The sequence below is a fragment of the Epinephelus lanceolatus genome, chromosome 20 (genome assembly GCF_041903045.1).
Source record: "Epinephelus lanceolatus isolate andai-2023 chromosome 20, ASM4190304v1, whole genome shotgun sequence".
Classification (NCBI taxonomy): domain Eukaryota; kingdom Metazoa; phylum Chordata; class Actinopteri; order Perciformes; family Serranidae; genus Epinephelus; species Epinephelus lanceolatus.
In genome coordinates, this window is record NC_135753.1 from 32,190,200 (window position 1) to 32,211,115 (window position 20,916).

Below are 20,916 nucleotides of genomic sequence, written 5' to 3' on the forward strand. Positions count from 1 at the left end.
GGCCTGATAGCCGTATATCAACTAATGATCTCTCCTCCAGTCAGATCGATAGGCCAAAGTGTCACTGAAGGAGGGAGGAGGAGAGAGAAAGTGCATGATGGACAGAGATGGAGGGAATTGTATAGGAGAAAGAAGATGAAGTGGGGCTATTAGTGTGACCTCTCACCTTACAGCTCAATGTTTCAACAGGCAACGCTTGGTCAGAGGGCAGAGAAAGAGGAGAGTGAAGCTCTGATCCGTTTGGACGGATGCAGCCAGGTGGCCTCTCGAGCCAGAGAGCTCATCTGTCTCTGTCTTTACTCTCTGCCAGAGGGAGGAAGAACATCTCTGCTCCAATATCATGGAATAGCTTCCACATGCTGAGCATGCCTGGCCAGAGGGCTGCCTGTACAGTGGTGGAAACGTAACTCCCACTGTACTGATTGTACTATTTGAGCAGGTGCTGCTGCAGACTCGTCAAGTGTGGAACATAAGGACAGGCTGCATCTACTGAAAGATTTCCTTTGTATATTTAGCATCTTTTGGACGTTATTATCCAAAAAAATGAGATGCAGTGGGGGAATAGAAAGGATGGCATCCATGTAATGTGGCTGTTTATTGTGTACAGTTCATTCATTTTAGGGTTGGGTAATAAGATGATATATAACATACAATGGTAAAAATGTGTCCAACGGTAGAGATCTAGCAATACTGTTTCTACCAGGGAAATTTCTGATCTCTGTGTGATCTCTTGATTCTTGCGTGATCTCATGATTCCCACGAGAATTCAGCCGCCTCCAAGGTAACGTTATTTGGACAGATAGGACATGGAGAAGGCGAGTACAGCATAGGCTACATTAAATAATGGACATAGACACTGTGACGTCACCTACTGGTGGACTTATGTATAGGACTTATGTTTTAAAGGCCGTCACAGGTTTTTTGGAGCCAGAAGCAACTATATGAAGACAAGAGGTCAGAGCTAACCCTAATGCTAGCTGCTGGCTTGTTTGTACTGTATATTTACAGCTATGGTTAACTGTGATAATGCCATTGCTAATTTTAGCAAACCATTAAAACAAAATGTACTTACGTCAAGAACTGAATATCTGACTCTTTAGAGGGTCTTTAAGTACAGCCAAGACTCTTATAGGAAACCAAAACATTATGATTAACATTCATGGATTAAAAATACAGTGAAATAGCAACAGCTATGCCTATACCCCATAAATCTGTGGTCACACCATGGTTACGTTAACCAACGTTGTTGCTGTGGTGGCAACTTATCAAGGAACAGCATCCTTCTGTCACTTAATTATGCGTTACTTTAAGCCTTAATAATATTTAAATAGGTGAGCTATATAAAAAAATCACCCCCTGTGCAGTTTTCATGAGACTAAAAATGTTTGTTGTACCAGGCTGTAAACGTGTTTATTTCTGCTGTAAAGTTGAACATTTTCACATGGTGGTCTTTGGGGATTGATTCCATCTTGGAGCCAGCCTCTAGTGGCCATTTGAGGAACTGCAGTTCTTGGCACTTTGGCGCTGGCTTCATTTGAAGTTGTAAATACATAAATACAGTCTTGAAATTATTGTTCTGAGGAACCTTAAAGCTTCCATTTTTAAAGAATTTTAATTTTACTGTTTTGAGTCTTTCGTTTTTACCTCAGGTGTTTTTTTATGTGTGTGTATATATCTATATATATATATATATATATATATATATATATATATATATTAATTAATCCCCAAGGGGAAATTAATTTTTTTCACTCTGTTGTCATACACATACAGGTGTGAAATACACACATGCACAAACAGGACCATTAAATGTAGAGATGTCAGATCGAGGGGGCTGCCTATGGTCAAGCGCCCCAAGCAGTTGGGGGTTTGGTGCCATGTTCAAGGGCACCTTGGCAGTGCCCACGGAGTGAACTGGCACCTCTCCAGCTGGCACCAGTCCATGCTCCGTATTTGGTCCTGATGGGGCCTTGAACCAAGGACCCTCCGGTTCCCAAGCCAGCACCCTATGGACTGGGTTGCAGCCACCTTATGTGAGGCTTTTTTATTTTTCTGGTTTGTTTTTGTTTCAAATAAAACAAGAAAATAATCAAATACGATAATGTACTGTAGCTATGGTGATTTTAAACCATTTCTTGATTGAATGCACAGAATAATTTGTGATATACTGTTACCATGATATTAAATTACATTAGAGATTTGGGCCCTATCACCCTATCACCCCAGTTTATTCAAATATTAATTTAAAAAACAAAAACATATTTTTTGGTGTTTCAGTGGTGAAAATATTTTTTCATGAACCACAGCTTCAATAAAATGTAATGTTGTAACATTAAAATTAACAGCCACTGTAATCACACTGTGACCCTTTTTAGCCCTCACATTACAATTAAACTGATTCATGGTAAGCCTCATCCAACAACCTGTGTTTGTTTTCGGCAGGATGGATGGTGGGTGCTGAGGTGGTGGGTGGTGTGTGTGTGTGCTTCTCTCTGCGTGACTCATGAGAAGCTATCTTTAATCGCAGTGTGACAAAGGCCACAGTGGCACAATCGTGTTGCCACAGAGCTCTTTCCTAAGCTGCACGGATGGCAAGCATGAATCAGAAGCTCTTTAACAAACACCAAATAGCCCCTTTGTGGAAGAGACAGATTTTGTGAACCATTAATCATAATTGGATGAATATTTGTCCCCATGTGACCTCGAAGACATGTCTCTGAGACATGTGTGTGACTGTTGAGTCATTTGCGAAGGCATCGTAATGTTAATTTTGTCGTTTTTTCTTTTTTGCTTTCATTCCCTGAACTGAGTGAAAGGCTCCAGTGTTTTAAGGATTGCCGAGGTCATCACAGTCTGAATAACAGCGTGTTGATTGTGGCCAAGATAGCGGTTATGTGATTTGGTGAAAACAATAATTACATTCACAGCACTCATAGGTTTAAATGCTTGTGGTTATTTCACTGGGGTGCCAGTGGGCTTGGGAACTAAGGAGTAAAACGCTGCTTTAAAGCTAAGGACACCAATAAGCTCAGATGACCTTCCCTGAGCAAAATGATGTAAACAACAGAGACAACACTCAAAGCACATGAGAGAAAGCCACAAACAAGCCACTGAGAATGTTTCATCAGCACTTGTTTGCATTCAGAATCATCTCCTCATAATGAACAACCTTGACTTTCAAATGCCTCCAACTAGTTCGAGCTCAGGCACACACATTTGCACCGTCTGTCGATCTGGCTGACGAAAGGAAGCAAACTGTCTCTGCTGGTGCTGTCACCTGCCCTTTTTCCCCCTGTCGCCGACTGTGAGGTGCCGGTAAAAGACGACAGTGTTAAAACAGTGAGTGAGCAGCTCCATACGCACCTCACTGTGCCAAAACACCACTGAAGGTGCTGAACAGTCTTCTTCCTCTCCAGACTTTGCCTTTTTCTGCACTCTGCCTTTTGGTTGTTATCTTCGTCAGCCCAGTCAGTCAGTTGTATGAACCTAACAGCCTTTTAACACATAAACGCACTGTTCCATTTTCTTTTCGTCTCTTTAAATCTGTTTTAACATTGTGTGCTGTATTGGAGTATTGGGGGTGGGTGGGTTATTACCCCTTATGCTTATTACGCTGACAGCTGCAGAAAAGCAAGTGCTGCAGTTTCTCTAATTATTTTCACCTTTCAAATCATCAGCATGGCCCCAACTATACCTGTCCACTAGCCATTTATTGCATGAGCGCATGTGTCCTTTAGCTACTTAGTAAAGAGTGAAGTGGAATGACTTTAACAACTCCTCATCTGCAGAGCTGGCCACTTGTGTCAAGAGGTCCTGACTGGAAATATTTCATTAAGCCGGGAGAGGGAAGCTTGCCGAGTTTCTAATTAAAACTGTGTCCTCTGTTAGTCAAAGTGGTCTGCTGACATGAGTGAATGTAAGGCGATAATGACTTATGTATTGTCCTAAAGAGTGCGTATTGGGAATGCAGAGGAAAGTTTTGTGTACTTGAAACACAGACCCAAGCTCTTACAACACTTCTTTTAATGAAACAGCTCTCCCTGTTATAATACCACTTCACGGTGTGTCTTTTCCAGGTGGCTACTGTAGTGAAACTCTCAGTGTCGCTGATGCAACTGAGAGGTAACTCTGCTAAGGGAAAGCCAAGAGAAAGTAAAGGCTGGTATGAGAATGGCCCCAATGGACACACAACCGCGGGGCATCTCTTATTGACACTGCCGCACTTTTGCTAAAATGACTGTAAAGCAGAGACACTGACGACAAAGAGGGGAGGGAAGAGTGTTTGAGAACTGGCTTAGAGGACTTGTGCAAGGACTCTGAGGACAAAACTCGGCTGTTGTACAGAGGATAAGACACACAAAACAAGAAAGTACAGAGAATATATATAGAAAAACAACTCTGCAAATCATTCACACATTATCAGTGGTGGAAAGTAATACAATACATTTACTCAGTCACTTTATTTAAGTACAGTTTTGGGTAATTGTACCGAACTTGAGTAATTAAATTTATGTTACTTTATACTTCCACTCTACTACATTTAAGAGGCATATATTGTGCATTTTACTCCACAACATTTATTAAATTATCTTAGTTGCAGTGTCAGAAAATATAATACAAAATATTATTAGCATTCAAATTATCATTTAATAGTTTAAGCTATCCTATACATTAATAGGTATAATCCAGTGACATAATATCAGCAGTATAATTCTGGTATAAGCCATTCTGCACAATGAGTACTCTTACATTTGGTACTTAAACTATATTTTGATGCCATGTACTTTTACTTGAGTAGACATTTCAATGCTGGACCATTCAATTCAATACAATTTTGTTCATAAAGCCCAATGTCACAAATCACAATTCACCTCAGGGGGCTTTACAGCATACAACACCCCTCTGTCCTTGGAGCCTCACAGTGGATAAGGAAAAACTACCCTCAGAAAAAAACCCTTTACGGGGAAGAAAATGGTAGAAACCTCAGGGGCAGATGTGCAATAGATGCTGTGTGTATAGAGCGGATCAAAATAATAATGTACAGTGATCAATATGACAAAATAAAACATTAAAAGAGGGAGAGACACAGAGAGATAAGCTACATTAACATTAATTTTAGTAATAATATTCTAGTAATAATAGTATTTTGGTAGTATATATGTTTTAAGTGTATGTTAATATATGATAGTATATGTATGTGACAAAATTAATAATCATTGTGTATAATAACAGTAGAAGTATGACTAATAATAACAGCAGCAGTAGGAGGCATCAGGCAGGACCACGGCAACGGTGCAACCATGACCCACGATTCAAGCCGTGATTCGAGGGAACCTGCGAGACAGTGGGGCACAAAGGCTCCGGAGAGGAAGCTGAGTTAGTGACATGAAGTAATAGGACATGAATCTAATCTAAGAGCGTGAGAGAGAGAGAGAAAGTGAGAATGGGCTCAGTGTATCATGGGAGGTCCCGCGGCAGACTAGGCCTATATCAGCCTAACTAGGGGCTGGTCCACAGCAAGCCTGAGCCGGCTTGTATTTCTACACTGTCCTATTGTTACTTGAAGGTTTAAGTGCTTCTTCCACTGCTGCAGTACCTACACAAGCAGTAATGACCATAAACTGCACCAGTAAATGTATCTTTTTTTTCCCATTTGCAGATTTTACCATAGAGCTGGAACAGTTGGTACAATAACTACAGTGACATGTGCCAATATGGCTGTTCAGTACAACATATCTGTATCTGTTGTGTCAAGGGAAATCCCCTCCTATATGATTATGCTGGCATTCATTGCATTAGTTGAATTGGTGGTCAAAGAAGGAGGAACTATTGTATTTTCAAACACAACAAATGTGCATGTCACAGATAATAGTATAAAGAAAATGTGATTAAAGATACGTGATTAATAAAGATACCCAGCTGCGATGTAGCTCACTACTTGGTGTGCATGCTCTGAAGGTGATAAGTCCAGCTTAGTCTAACCAACTTCCTGGAGTTTATCACTGTCATTACTGCAGTCCTGCTGATTTACAGTACAGGGTGAATTCAATTACCCATAGTTCTCTGTCAAGCTGCCCGAGTGAGAAATGGCCTTCATTTCACCTGTACAGTGTTGGCAGCCATCTTAACTGGTTCAGATGAGCAGTCCATAGACAAAGGGATGAGGCTTCCAAAAGAATTAATTAACAGATGCGCACATACTGTACAGGGGCCGGCTTTTGGGGAGGTTTTCCAGTCATGGTATACAGCAATTTGCCCTGTGCTGAATTAAGATTTTGTTTCATGAGAATAAAATAATCATCATGTTGGTAAGATGAAAAAAAATCTGGTAATTACAAAGAGAGTTATTATCTTAGTGATACTATTAAATCAAACAACTCCAACACTGCATCTGAAGCCTTTAGTATGAAACATATATTCACATGAGGTATAATAAATCTCTTTTATCACATGCCACTGATAAGACTCCTGACATGTATGAATAATAACCGAGCATATTACACTATTTCTGCTTGATTTTCTGTTTGTAGTTTGACTTCAGTGGGTGGGCGGGGTGTCTCAGCCCACCTTGGTTCCTCCCCTGCGCAGCTGTTTTGTTTTGTATCTCTGTTTTTCTTATAATCCTTGGTTCCTGCAACTAACTAAACTGCACTACACACCTCACTGCCGCGTTGATTGGTGCTCAGATTTACTTCCACAATATGCATTTATCATTCGCCGGGCCCCAGTGAAATTAAATGCCTCTCAGATTCATGTTGGGATCCTGCCAGGGTAAATATTGTTGTCTGCTGTTAGTGATTACACACAATTGTTCCTAAGCTATTAAATTTGCAAAACGGCTCTCCGATAATGGAAACAAAAGCAAAAGCCACAGGAAGTCCAGCATTTCTCTAAACCTACGTCTAATAGCAAGCAGGTGTGTGGTTAAAGTTTAATCTCGCCACTTGTCCTGACTTTCTTTCATGTGTCCATAGTAAGTCATGCGCTGATCAAATTTGCAGAGTGAGTCCTCCACCTCTGTATTGTAATGCCACTTCTCATGCTGCTGAACAACCCTTCTTCTGCCCTTGGTGCTGAGTGCTAGCCACGACAGCACATTCCCCATTGACTTTGACTCCAGAGGAGCAGCAAAGGAGCGATTCAAAGAAGTCCTCAGCGGGAGGGTCAGGCAGGACAGAATACAGATCAGGGGAGCTCTTCTTCTGCTCATATTTGTCCTTGGAGAAGCGTGAAAGAGAATGGATAAAACTAGTCGGGTCTACAACTTTTGTCTGCGACATTAAGAGACTGGATTCTGGAGGACAGACATTAAATCAATCATTTGTGTCTGTGCTGTCCATTTTTGTGTGTTTTCATGAGTCTTATGACCCTGCAACCATTTAGCAGGTACTGTCTTGTTATACAGCATCTGTGTCTGCGTTCAGCATTGCAAAGTTGTATAGAAACGTTAATGTCCTTCAGGCATGTCCTGATATGAAAATTCCATAGTACACTTATCTCGGCCAAAGTTATCTGTGTATACAGCATTATCTTGGTAATTACTAAAGTAAGACAAAATGATTGTGCTTACACAAACATGGCTGTGGAGGAGTGGAGTGTGTGCAAACTTTGTTCCAGCATGTTCATATATTTTCTCAGTCTGATTATCTATCTGTTATCAGACCACCACTAATTAAAGAAAACCTTGAGAAGTGATGCTACGTTGTGTTATAAAACCTCTTCTCCTCTCTCTTCTTCAGGTAACTACCAGCTCTCTCCGACTGTGAACATGCCACAGGACGACATAGTGATGATCGAAGACGATAGGCCGCCCCTGCTTCCTGCACACCTCTCCGACCAATCGTCCTCCAGTTCCCACGATGACATGGGCTTTGTGGGAGAGAACCCAGTGCCCTGGATTCATGAGCTGCCCGGTCAGAATGAATGGTGAGCAGTGGGTTGAGTTGATTGAATTATTTATAGCTTGATGGACTTCAGACAGGTCCTGTGTGGAAGAAGGCTGGATGTTTTCTGTATTTGCATTTTCAGTATGCAGGAGGTTAGGTTAGTGTAGGTTTGTAGGCGAGGGTACTTGTGGGTCATTGCATTTCTGGACTGCGGCAGCAGCGTGGTTGGGAGCAGTGTTTCCCAGACTGATCCAGGAAACCAGAAAATCATGTCTCTTGATCACAAGAATATATGAAAGCATTTTCAGTTATTGCAAGTAATCGACCTCCGTCTCTTCCAGGTGAAAGCATTCAGTCTTGTGTGTGGTTGTGTGCATGTTTGTATCTGTCTGTCAGCTAATCTCTCAAACTACTGGACCAATCAGCCTAATATTTTTTGTATGCATTCTCAAGGACTTCTCGTCATTGACTGTTTACACCTCACTCCTTAACCAGCCACTAGGGTCCTCAAATTGTCAACAGAATCACATAGTGAAAGGCATTTCCGGCAGTCAGTTAAGACTAAAACACAAGCCTTGCCGGGTCTGTTGCAGGCCACATTTTTGCTTTTTTTGTTGCTCAAAAACTGATATCCACAGAAAAGTTCGATTTCATTTTGAACTGGAGCATCTGCAGATGAATTTCATACCCGATATGTAATGATCCACTAAAGCTAGGCACCACTAGAGATGAATAAATCCCTGTTTTTTGTAATCTTCATCACATCTTGACTGTAAGGAAGCCCAGAGGGACAATTGAGTGAGATTCAACTCTTGTATATTTAGGAGTGGAGAGGAACATTGTATTTGAGGTTGTCTACTCTGGTTACACCTTGATAGTTTAACCTGCACATTATCTTCCCCTCAACCCCCTACTGTCAAGCATACACCCTGGACACACAGCCTGCCCTGCACTTCCTGTTCCCCTCCCAAATGCCCCCAGACACACCTCGCGAAAAGCTGCACTCTACTGAGTGAACTTTCCTTGTTACATAGTGTGATGACTTTCCTCAGTAGCACTATCTGCCTTAACAAACCAGGAAATGACATTTTCATATCATATACTAAAAAGTTGTTACAGGAAAGTAATGGAATTTTGCATCAGGGCTACAGTCAGACTCCCAAGATGTTGGTAACTTTCAGGGAAGTAGTAGTTGTGTAAGGTGTGAGTGTATGTGAGCTGTACATGGCAAAGCACATGTGTGGCTCTGTTTGTGTGTTAAATAATGGATGACCCAGCAGCAGTCAGACTGTGAGTTAGAAACTCAGAGGGTCTCACACAGTACCTCCACCTCTCTAACCCCAACCTCCCTTGGGATTTCAGCGCCACACTCTACAGACTGCAGCACCCTCATGATACAATATGAAGCTCATCTGGGCTCATCAACCTTTGTCAGAGAACTAAATCTCTTTAGGGACACAACCAGATTTGTAGAGATACCTTTATAGACCAAGAAAAAAAGAATAAGACTTTAGCACTACAGCACTGCTCTGTGCCAGTCTTTCCCTTTTATTGTTGTCACTTAATGGCTGCCTTTTAGCACAGGAAGTTATAGCTGTTCATCCTTAAAGGTATAATCACTCACTCTACAATTACTCATTCCTGTATGGTTGCAGTGTACGGGCACAGGAAGTGCAAAGACAAGACATCCAATCATGTCCTCATTCTCGTCTGAATGATAAAGTCAGGAACTGCTTTTTCACTTAACGTAGGTTGTGATTAACTCGTACTTTTTTGCTATTTATAGTGAGTCATTTTTGTCTTGTAACGATTGTTATTCTGTTTTATGATTGGCTGGATGTAACACGGTGCAACAGAACCACAGACTTGATTTTTTCCCCATCTTTTCAAGGTGAAATGCTGGCTGCCACGAATAGAGATGCTCGGTTTATTTATTTATTTATTTAGTATTTTTATTTCTTCTTCCCTGGAGACTCTCCACTCTCTCCTCCCCTCACTCTCTCATTTATTATGAATGAGTAGATTTGCTCAGCATGCCTGTTGTTCATGTGATGTCAGAGGTTTGTCATAGTGGATTAGGTCCACAGCATATGGCTGAACTGCACTCAAACTTCCTCGCACACCATTTCTACACACTCTGCGCTTACAAACACTTGCACACATGCACGTGCAGGACGCGTGCACACCAGGCAGAAGTGTGCTATATACCACTGCCTTGGGTTATTGTGAATAATTCATGTCCTCAAAGACACACACACACACACACACACACCCCTTCACATTTTCTATTTCACTCAAATGCTAACAGCTGCTTAAATGCACCAAGTGTGTATCCTCTTTCTGACTGACTTTTACTGTTTTTCATTTTCCTTTTCAAGTGCCCCCAACATTCTTCTACACACACACACACACACACACACACACACACACACACACAGCGTTAACAGGCACACTGAGCTAGCAGGGGATGTGGGTCAGCCAGACTCCAGTGTATTGGAACTGTTACTTTTTAATTAAGCTCTTGCAACAGTGCAGCCAGGGCCCGGTACGTATTGAATATGTATTGTGCAGAGCCGTGAAAGTCTCACCTCTGGCCTCCAGTATTATGCAGCCTCCCTTCCTCATGGGAGGCGCTTTGCCAAGGCCACAGCTATACACCTACAGTGCATACACAAAGCACAAAAGTAGCTGGTTGGCTTGTAAAATCATTGTAATTCAGGCGCTTTCTCTTCTTGTCCTTTTTTCACCCAGTAGAATTGAACAAACTAAGATTCTCTCTCTCCCGACTCTTTTTATTTCCCCTACATTAATTTATTTCTTCAGTGCCAGCGCTGTATGTGACTTTGTTCACAAACAGAATAACAAGGCCAGTTGGCTTGTGAAGTTAATTTATTGCTTTACTCTGTTAATGTAGGGTAATCAGAAGGTAATTTCAGCATCTGTTGGTGGTTATTAGAAGGTAAATAACAGCTAATGTAAACAAAACTCAATTAAAGACCCTATTCTTTGATAATATACTCACTTTTCTTTCAGAATTTTTATAAATATACATTCATATCTCACCCTCTGTGATATTTTCCCTCAGTTTCAGTCCTCTCCTCAGCAGGTTGCTAGTGAATGATAGCCCACGTGTTGGTGTGCTAATGTGCAGGCCCCCAAGATAAATGGTTGTTTTGGAGGCAGAAATCCCATCTCACACAAGACACATAAATTGACCTACTTTTTTTTTTCTTGACATCCCTAGCCAATATCTAATGGGTGTGTGTTCTATGTATGTGCGCATACCTGGTTCTTGTTAGTGTGAAGACATACGCCTGTTTTGCCTTCTCTTGCAGGTACTCAGAGCTATCCTGTTGCTATGAAGCGTTGCTGTGCTACATCAGCTTTACGGGCCTCAAATGATCATAAAACGGGCTATAAATATTACAGCCCTGTGCTTTTAGATCTCTGTTAAAATGGTAATGTACAAATATCCAAGTTTTATTTGTTGCTGCTGTATTATAGACTGTTTTATTACTATTAATATTAATACTGCTACTCCTTTTTATGAGCTAGGTGGTGGTAGTGTTGAGCTTAGTGAAAGTGGCTTGTGAATAGAAGGCTGCTGGTTCAAATAGACCAGGTGGTACAGTAAAACTTATTTAAATCCACTGCGTTGATATGGCTACTTGTCAACAAGATGTAGAAGACTGTGGTTGCAGTGTGTAAGTCCAGGATGTGTCAGGGGTTAAAGGGTGTGAGTGTGATTCAGGGAGGTAATGGAAAACAGCATGTGTCTTCTGTCAGGTTTCACTGGATAAATAAAGGTTGTAAGTTATTACTTTGCATATCTGCACTAAGTTGATTTGAGCACCAGGTCCTGACCCATCACATTAATTCCCTTTGCGGTGTCTGCCTCCTCCTTCATTAGTTTAAATCCTAAGCCAAACAGGAAGGAGGACGACCAAATGATTTACAGTAAAATAGATAACAGCTGAATGATCTGGATAAGCAAAAAGAAAGGTTTTTCCTCTCAGGGCAGGAATGTGGAACAGTGTCAGAAAGACAATTTAGTGTGAAATCATGGCAGCTCCTAATACAAGCAGATCCGTCTGAGATGCTGAAGGAATGTTTTAGGTTTCCACCTGGTTCTCATCCCAGAAGTTGATGAAGTGCAGTTGCAGGGTGTAGGCTATCTGTTCCCTCTAACTGCTGTCTCAGCCTATATCTTTTCCTTTTTGCATAGTTAGTGTGCAAAAAAGAAAGTTGTCTTTTTGCAATCAGTTAAAGATTACATTATCTATCTATCCATCCAAGGAGCAGCAGCTCCAAGCAAAGCACCCCAGATGTCCCTCCAGCTCCTCCTGGGGCACCCCAAGGTGTTCCCAGGCCAGATGAGATATGTAATCCCTTCAGTGTTTTCTGGGCCCAGGAGGATCCTGATCAGATGCCCGAGCCACGTCAACTGACCACTTTAGATGCAAAGGAGCAGCGGCTCTACTCCGAGCTCCCTCCAGATGTCTGAGCTCCTCACCCTATCTCTAAGGCTGAGCCTAGCCACCCTACAGAGGAAACTCACTCAGCCGCTTGTAGCCGAGATCTCATTCTTTCAGTCACTACCCAGAGCTCATGACCATAGGTGAGGGTTGGGACGTAGATGGACCAGTAAATTGAAAAAGCTTCGCCTTCTGGCTCAGCTCCCTCTTTACCATCACTGCCAAAGTCGCACCAAACTGCTGATCCATCTCACGCTCCATTCTACCCTCGTTCGGGAACAAGACCCCGAGATACTTCAACTCCCTCACTTGAGGCAGTAACTCTCTCCCAACTCAGATTTGGAGGTGCTGACTCTGATCCCGACCGCTTCACACTCGGCTGCAAACTGCCCCAGTGCACGCTGGAGGTCATGGTGTGATGAAGCCAACAGGACTACATCATCTGCGAAAAGAAGAGATGTGATTCTGAAGTCCCCAAACCGGACCCCTTCCTCCCCCTGGCTGCGCCTGGAGATCTTGTCCATGAATATCACAAACAGGATCGGTGATAAGGGACAACCCTGGTGGAGAATTACATTAAGGTCTCATTTAAAGATGATCAATGATAGGGAGATACTCTAATCAGCTTTACCATGAGCTGCATCAAGCCTACATTGTCAAGCACCTATAGACTTCACTTCACTTCACTTCACTTCACTTCACTGGCACCCACACTTGGATGGGTATTTTCCTTTCATAACAATGCCCTCTCGGTAGTTTATCTAATCCTCAGTGAGGTGCCATCAACTTTGTCCTTCAGGAGCAAAAGAGGCTTTTAAAAGTCTTTGCAAGGTTTCCCTGTGCTGTAACATCTGAACAAAACAAAACACAAAGTCCCTTCTCAGGAGAAGTTTGCAAAAGCACCACAAGGAGTGTAAACCCCTTACCTATAAAGTACTGAAGCAAAGCAACTTGACTTTGAAGATGAGGCTCTTTGAAAGACTGATATGTCTCCTCCTGACAACAGAACCTGCTTCCTTATGCTATTTTATTCTGTGAAGCCACAGTGTGTTGTTTTTCTCTTCATTTAGCTCCTTGTAGATCCACAACATTTCTAACTGTACTAGTGAAGAAAAACATAACAAACCGACCATTTTTGTGGCCTTGTGATAAAAAAATCCAATACTTGGTCCATTAAAATGCAACATTAGGCCACATTAGTACCTTTTTATGGCACTTTATTAACCCTGCTTCCTGTAATTACAACTTACTATAACTTAATACAAGGGCGCTAAGCTCATGTAATTACACAGTACAGTGTGAACAGAAGTTTACAGTTTTCCCACATAATTACTGTACAGTGCAGAAGGCTTCAGCTGTGGGTTTGTAAATGTTATTATAGCACGATTAGTAAGAATTAAAATAATGTGAGAGCTTCATTGTTCTGAGAATGTGAATGGAGCTGATGTGTGTGCGGGAACATATTTTCAACAGGGGGGCTGCAACAGCAGGATAAACTGTATGATCCTTATAGTTGAGGATATTTAAACCTTCAAGTCGGTCAAAACTGAGAAGCAAAAAAACACTTACAACTCAACATGCTGACTGAATACAGCTTATGTTTTCTTAGCATGTTATTAATGATGCACCGAGTTTCAGAGAGATGTCTGACCTGTCTGTCTCATCTGTCAGTTTTCATCATCACCTGTATTTCTCTGCACAGTTTGTTTTTATCTTCCTCCCTCTACAAGGACACAGACACTCTGTTTAAGAGAAAATAAGAAAACACTGGACAAAAGGCTGTTCATGTTGTTTTCTGTATACCAATCATTTGCTGTAGCCAGTTATGTTGAGTAGCTTCTCCGATGAAAGCAAGCAGTCATGTCAGGATAGGTAGAAAACCATCCACCTTATATATGTATATATATATATATATATATATATATATATGTTTATCCTTGAAATGTACATATTTTTCATAAATGCATACACAAACACTTGATAAAAAAACTGTAACAATTATTTTCTCTGAATAATTCAGACAGGTAAAATGATATTTCCACTTTCTAACTCCAGCGAGGGGAGGAGGTGAGAGTGCAGAGCGCTCTGAGTTGGCACTGCAGTGCACAAAAAAGCCGGGGGTGTCCGCAGCATGCTCATCCCTCTGAAGTTCAGGAAGCGTTACGCAACATCACTGTGAGCCAGGAACTAACTACTAGCAGCTAGCCTGTGGCGCACAGGCTGCTATTACCATACCAACCACTGTTATCATTGCTGCCCTGCACACCAGCTGAATTAAGTTTCACCACCTGCAGGAGAGGATGCATGTTCAGTTAACATCAGATAAAGCCACTTGTGATATGAGTAATACGGTGCAGTTACTTCAATTAAATGTTGTTTGTATGATTGATTTAATTGTATGACTGAAGCCCTTAGGTTTCATTCTGCAGGTTTTAGGTTCACAAATGATTAAATTAAGGGATTAACACTGAATACTAATCATCCAACAAGACAAATCATCATAAAATAACCTTGCAAGGATGCAAACTGTTCCAAACTTACCACACTTCTTCCTCAGTCTCAACATTTACACTAAAATAGTGAAACTTTTTCCTCCCCTAGTAAGTCAAATATAAGAAAATGGCATGCTAGTTTAATAGAAATGCTTTAATAGTCCCTATGTGCTGTTCAGAATGTCGTTCCGGCCTCTGTAAGCGGATGACAGAGGACACCAGCTGAGCTTGTAGAAGAGCAGTAACCTCCCTGGAAAAGAAAGCCCACTCCCTCACTTGAACCACTAGGGGCACTGCCACAACCTTGATAACTAGAGTACCGCCGTCCCCATGGCTTGGACCTCATCTGGATGTACTGTAGCTGACAGAGTGGAGGATAGGTGTCAATTCTCATTAAGGTGAGAGGGAAGGGAAATGGACAGCGGGAGAGACGGCGGGAAAGAAAGAGAGAGAACTCGACTGTGTCACAGGTGGAAACATCATTTCCCAGGCAGCTCTGACACAGTCTGTCAACCAGCAGAGATGGAAAAGGACTCCAGACAAACATACACTCACTGACACACACACACACACACACACACACACACTGCAGCACAGACGCCCTCAGTCTCACGAGTGTTTAGATACACATTGGCTGGTAAACAATTTCACAAATTAACATATAAAGTGGAAAAGGTCCGCACAGACACGAACAAACAAACTTCCAAACTAACATTGCAGGCAGACTGCCTACTTCAGTTGACTCTCTAATAGTCTCTATCATCAGTATTGTAACTAAGAATCACAAGTGCTCTATTAAGCATGTGTTTCTCCCATCAAGCTATTAGCATAACTACATATAAATGCAAACAGCCCTGTAGTGCGTTCACACACACACTATTTGACTCATCTCACATGTCCATTTAAGTTGATAGTGACTTTACATCAGGTAGTACACACACACATACACACATAAATTGCAGGCATTGTTTTTCCTTAAATGCTAATAGTCTCCTCTGGCTTTATGAATATTTACCATGTCTCAGTGGTGCACCATTGCTACAAGCGTGTCATACATGCTTTCATTTCTGTGCTCACCTTGGGTGTGTTTATCCAAGGCTTCCTGTGTTGTGTACTATGTGTGTGTGCCCTACACTGCCTCGATGTGACAGGGGTGTTGGTGAATCTCAGCATGAGCGGGAGCCAAAGTAACCTGCGCATGCACACACACACACACCAAAATATGTTCTTCGCCTGGTCCTTGTCAGTCGCTTTCCCATTGAGAAGACCGGAGAGGTCAGTGCAGCGAAACTCAATTAAAGCATCCGTACGGCAGGCAGGGAATGAATGAGGAGGTCTGTGCGGGAGTCAGCCGACAGACAAAGAGGTCTTAATTGATCTTGTTCGCTTGCTCTCTGTCTCTCTCTGCAACTTCATCACAATTAAAAGGAGATTGCAGCAAATCAAAGGTGCAGCTGCTCCTCCGCGTGGCACTGATGGAGCCATTTTATTTTACGGTCTTTATGCCCAGGTTTAAGTCAAACGGTTTATAGGTGCAATTAAGTGAAATTAAAGTGGTAATGTGAGACGTACTTTTTACAGTACGTTCATTTTTCAGAAAATTGTACAAAGATGTAAGAGAGGACCTCTGCGTGCACCCTGAAACATATAAATTATTTCAACAATCCAGTGTCTGCTGGTGCATGTGCTGGCAGGACAGACTTCTCATGCAGGGCTGTATGCAATGATTGAAGGCAGCTCCAAGCTCCCTGGCCCAGCTATGCATCCGTGCGGTCAGCTGAATCGGCCTCCTCCAAGCCTCAGAAAGACCATTTCAGAAGCACCTTACCGGGCGTCGCTCCCCACCTCTTGCCCCCTCTCTGAGGCGTTGGAAACTTAATGCACACAGCCCCCCCGCCAGTCGATCACACCGAGCTCCACTTTTCAAAGAACTAGGACACTTTGAGGCTTACCTCTTTGGGGTCCTTTTTAAATGAGGGTAAAAAAGGGTTGAGAGTTGAGAAAAAGAAGTAAAAAAAGCGACCCTGTAAATTGTGAGCACAGACGGCTTTTAGCACACACCACTTAGCAACAAGGCTGATGTGCAGTTTGACACATTTAACTTCCTGCGAGAGAGACGGAGACAGGAACAAGTTGATGTGAAATGCAAGTTAAAGCTGCGGATTTGCCTGTGAGCAATCCTCAGCACTAGTTAATTTTAGATGATGGGAGGACTTTGAGCGGGGTGGAAGGCATCTGCTTGGAATAGTGGAAATTGCTTTTAAACACTGCTTAAAGACGAGATGAGGGAATGTATTATCCAAATGGATTGGGCCCACTATTAAAGATAGGCTGGAGGCGTGGACTGGACGGATGGTCTGAGGAAGAAATTGTGCCACTCTAAAGATTATTTAACTTGCCTGGGAGGCGCTCACATGGTCAAGCTATTTCTTATTTCCATTTATCCAATTCGATTTTCATTGAGGATGTGATCAAATTGAGCAATTCAGTGGTCATCCAAGTCCAGTATGGGTCTCTACTTCACAGGCTCAACCAGTTAGGGTCCCTCCGATTGCTTTTCTCTCCACCAGTAGGCCGTGCTTGAGCTTAAGAAGCATCTGGATCAGAGCAAAGAGACTTTCAAAGCAGTATCTCATTACAACAAGCATTCCGATGGGAAAATTAATAGCCAGTAGAAAGTGAATACGAGATCTGTAATTGAGTGCTGTATTTCTATTAATGGACTGTAGTAGCTGTGAATCTTTGTGTGTCAGCTTTAAGTAGACCCGAAGATTAAAACTAGCTTTGCCAAGCCTTCAGTGCATTAAACAGTACACTTATTTCCTGGCATGTATACTGTTGCTTTTAAATTTCACAAAACTGAATAGCATCCAATTCAGTTCAAAGACACATGCAACCTGTGATGAGTGTTAGCAGGTAGGAGCAGCGTGGCTATAATAGGACGCAAGTTAAAAAGGGTGCTGCTACTGCCACCTCCAAATAGTTCCTGCCGCAGAGACCTGAGGTGCAAGTTCAGACAGCAGGTGCCTCCGGCGTGAAGGTATGCTAAAAGCAACACAATTGCCTGCTTCTCTTCACCCTGGATCCCCAACCCGGGCATTTAGTCATTGCTCTGCATGATCTAAAGTAAAGCAGAGGCAGTGTTAAAATGGGCGCCAGCTTAAACCAACAGATCTGAACTCCTACCGAGTGAATTTGCACCACTGTTAGACCGTTACTTTGAACTTCACTCTTACCGCCCGCAGATTTCTCACCACGTTTTTGCCCGGACAAGCCGAGTTGTGATTCCACCCAAACTGCCTGTGTCCGTAATTGCCCTCACAAACGGTCACACACTCGCCAACTCTCTGTACCTGTGTGACAGGGCTGCGCATGATCGCACCTGCTGGCCTCTCACTTTGTCTACGTTCTACGGGTGTTCAATTGGCCCAAAAAACATGACACTGGCAAGAGTGAACAAAATCTAAATTCAGGCTGAAAATACGTCCTTTCTCTCCTGCACCGTCTCAGTCACACTCCGACAGATGACATTTGCGGAGACAGAAAAAGAGAGGGCAGGCTGGGTTTTTTTTTGTGGGCTTGGTATGATGAGAGGAGAATAGCGAGGGATGATGAATAAATGAATAATACATCTGTGCTGTCATTCCTCTCTTCCTGCTCCACCTCCCTCTCTTCCTGTGTCAGATGGAGTCGGTCCTGCGAGGCGGTCTGATCTTAGTTGGGATTGTCAGGTATGGTCGACAGCAAAGTGACACGTTGACAACGGCCCCTCGGTGACACATGAAGCGGCTCTTTTGTTAAATGGGGTTGACAACCCAAATAAGAATTGTTTACATGCAAAACAGTGCCAGCAGGTCTGCAGTCACTGTTAAGTGATATTGCAAATATTGAAGGGTTCTTGAAGGAGCATGTGTTCCAAGAGGAGGCATTGTCAACTAAACATATTCCTCCCTACGACTCCACTTTATAACTTCCAGCTAAGGACAAAAGCTCTCTGTTCTCCATCACAGGAGAGATCAGGCCTTTTGATGAAACGTCTGATGTAAAATGCAGAAGTTTCACTCTCCTAAAGGATCTCTAGAGGTAAAGACATAAACACCTTTTAATGGTTATAATGTTTGATCACAACAGAACAAAGGAAACAGTGTCCTCTCATGCATATACAATTTATTAGACTCCATCACTGCATCTCCTCCCCTCTGTCTCCCGTCAAATGGCAAGATGTTCTCACCTTAATTGTAAATGCACTCTTCTGCATGCAAATACCAGTGTCCCCCTCTCCCAGCCTCCTTTCCACACTCCCCTCCGATTTTCAATTAAGATCCAGACAGAGATAGAGGATCTTAAAGGGAGCGCACTATGGTGGGTCGGGTTCTGCCTCTGCTCCAGACATATAGGAGGAGGGGGGGTTATTGAGTGGCCATGACCCCAGAGCACCCTCACCTCACTGGGCTATCACACATCTCAACCAGGCCTCTCTTCTACCCAATCGTAGCGCGCCGTGATCCCACCCAGCAGAGGTGGAGGTGTCCTTGATTAGACTAGTCATTGAAATGAAGGATTGAAACTGACTGTGTGCGTGTGTGTGAGTATTGAATGTCGATGGTCATTATCTGATAGTGATGGAGTGTTTTGGGCTGTGGTTTGGGGTTGTATGAATATTAATAGGTGGATTTAATCTCCCAGTCTTACCATAAGGATGGCCCCTAGCAATATAACTGCAGCTTCATGTTTGTGATTACAAAATATATCTGTAATTGGATAATCATAGGATTAAAGGAAATGGTTTTGGAACAACCCCACGTTTGCAATGTCTCATGGCAACATTATAATACTTCTTTTCTTCCTCATGTACTGCAGCTCGCTGAGTCCAGACACAGACGCTGATGGTTCGTTCCAGAGGGAGGGATTCGGGCGCCAGAGCATGTCGGAAAAACGCACCAAACAATATGAAAATGCTGCAGAGTTGGGGATCATCAAGGCGCGCAAGTCCAAGAGCATGGATCTAGGTAAATGCTGTGCCGTGCTTAAAACACACACACACATTATACATGCATGGAGTCAAGTGTGTGATCAAAGGAAACATTCAACACTTTGGGAAATATGTCTTTCTTTCTTTCTTAATACACAGATGCTGTTTTACTGAGGGTTACTTACCAGGCACTGGGCGCTAATTTTGTGCGTTTTTGAGCCAGGTTTCAAGTGCACAGTGGCAGGTTGCGTCTGAGGTTGCTAAGCAACCTTGACAAGCACCGTATCATAGAGTGCACAACTGATCTCCTTCCAAGGGCTGTTTATATGTGTGTAGGCCTATCATCCAAGGGACAGATGTAAAGCTCTGCACGAACCTGATCAGCTTTTCCATATTTACCACAGACTGATGTTTATGGAAGAAGGGAGATATCTATCGGCTGACTGGTTGTTCCACAACATAACATGTGGTGCGCGCTGCTGCATTCTAAAAGCTGAACTCTATTAATCTTGAAGCGCAGCCATCGCGCCCTGAAATATAGGCACACCTATGATGACATCATTCTGGCATTTGCGCACGCCTGCTGTGCATCTACAATGATAACAATGAATTTGAGACCAGCTCAGTGGCCTAGTGGTAGATTGTCCGCCCTCAGACTGGCAGGTCATGGGTTCAATCCCCGGCCGGGTCATACCAAAGACTATAAAAATGGGACCCTCTCTGCCTCTCTGCTTGGCACTCAGCATCAGGGGTTGGAATTGGGGGGTTAGATCACCACGTGATTCCCGAGCGCGGCACCGCTGCTGCTCACCGCTCCCTCAGGGGATGGCTCAAATGCGGAGAACAAATTTCACACACTCAGGTGTGTGACAATCAGTGGAACTTTACCTTTACCTTTACAAAAACGCGGCATGTGTACGGCCCCTTTTTCTGCCACTTAATTTTCATGGTTGCTGGTCCTGGCCAAGAAACAGTTCGGGACGTAGCACCACGTAAAATGGCTTTTAAACGTTGGTTTTTCTATGGACCAAACAAAAAAGATACAACTCGTTGGTTAGTGAACTTTAGAGGTGCCTGTGGTTAAAGGTGCA

General features: G+C 42.8%; 1 protein-coding gene across 6 annotated transcripts in view; it reads left to right on the forward strand.

Moving 5' to 3' along the window:
- Positions 1 to 20,916, forward strand: part of LOC117264743 (partitioning defective 3 homolog) — a 424,452-nt gene that overhangs the window by 260,283 nt on the left and 143,253 nt on the right. For all 6 annotated transcript variants that reach the window (XM_033638949.2, XM_078162514.1, XM_033638950.2 and 3 more), the window contains 2 exons: positions 7,740 to 7,926; positions 19,714 to 19,862. In XM_033638949.2, the coding sequence (XP_033494840.2) occupies positions 7,740 to 7,926; positions 19,714 to 19,862 (336 nt within the window). The remainder of the gene's footprint in view (positions 1 to 7,739; positions 7,927 to 19,713; positions 19,863 to 20,916) is intronic.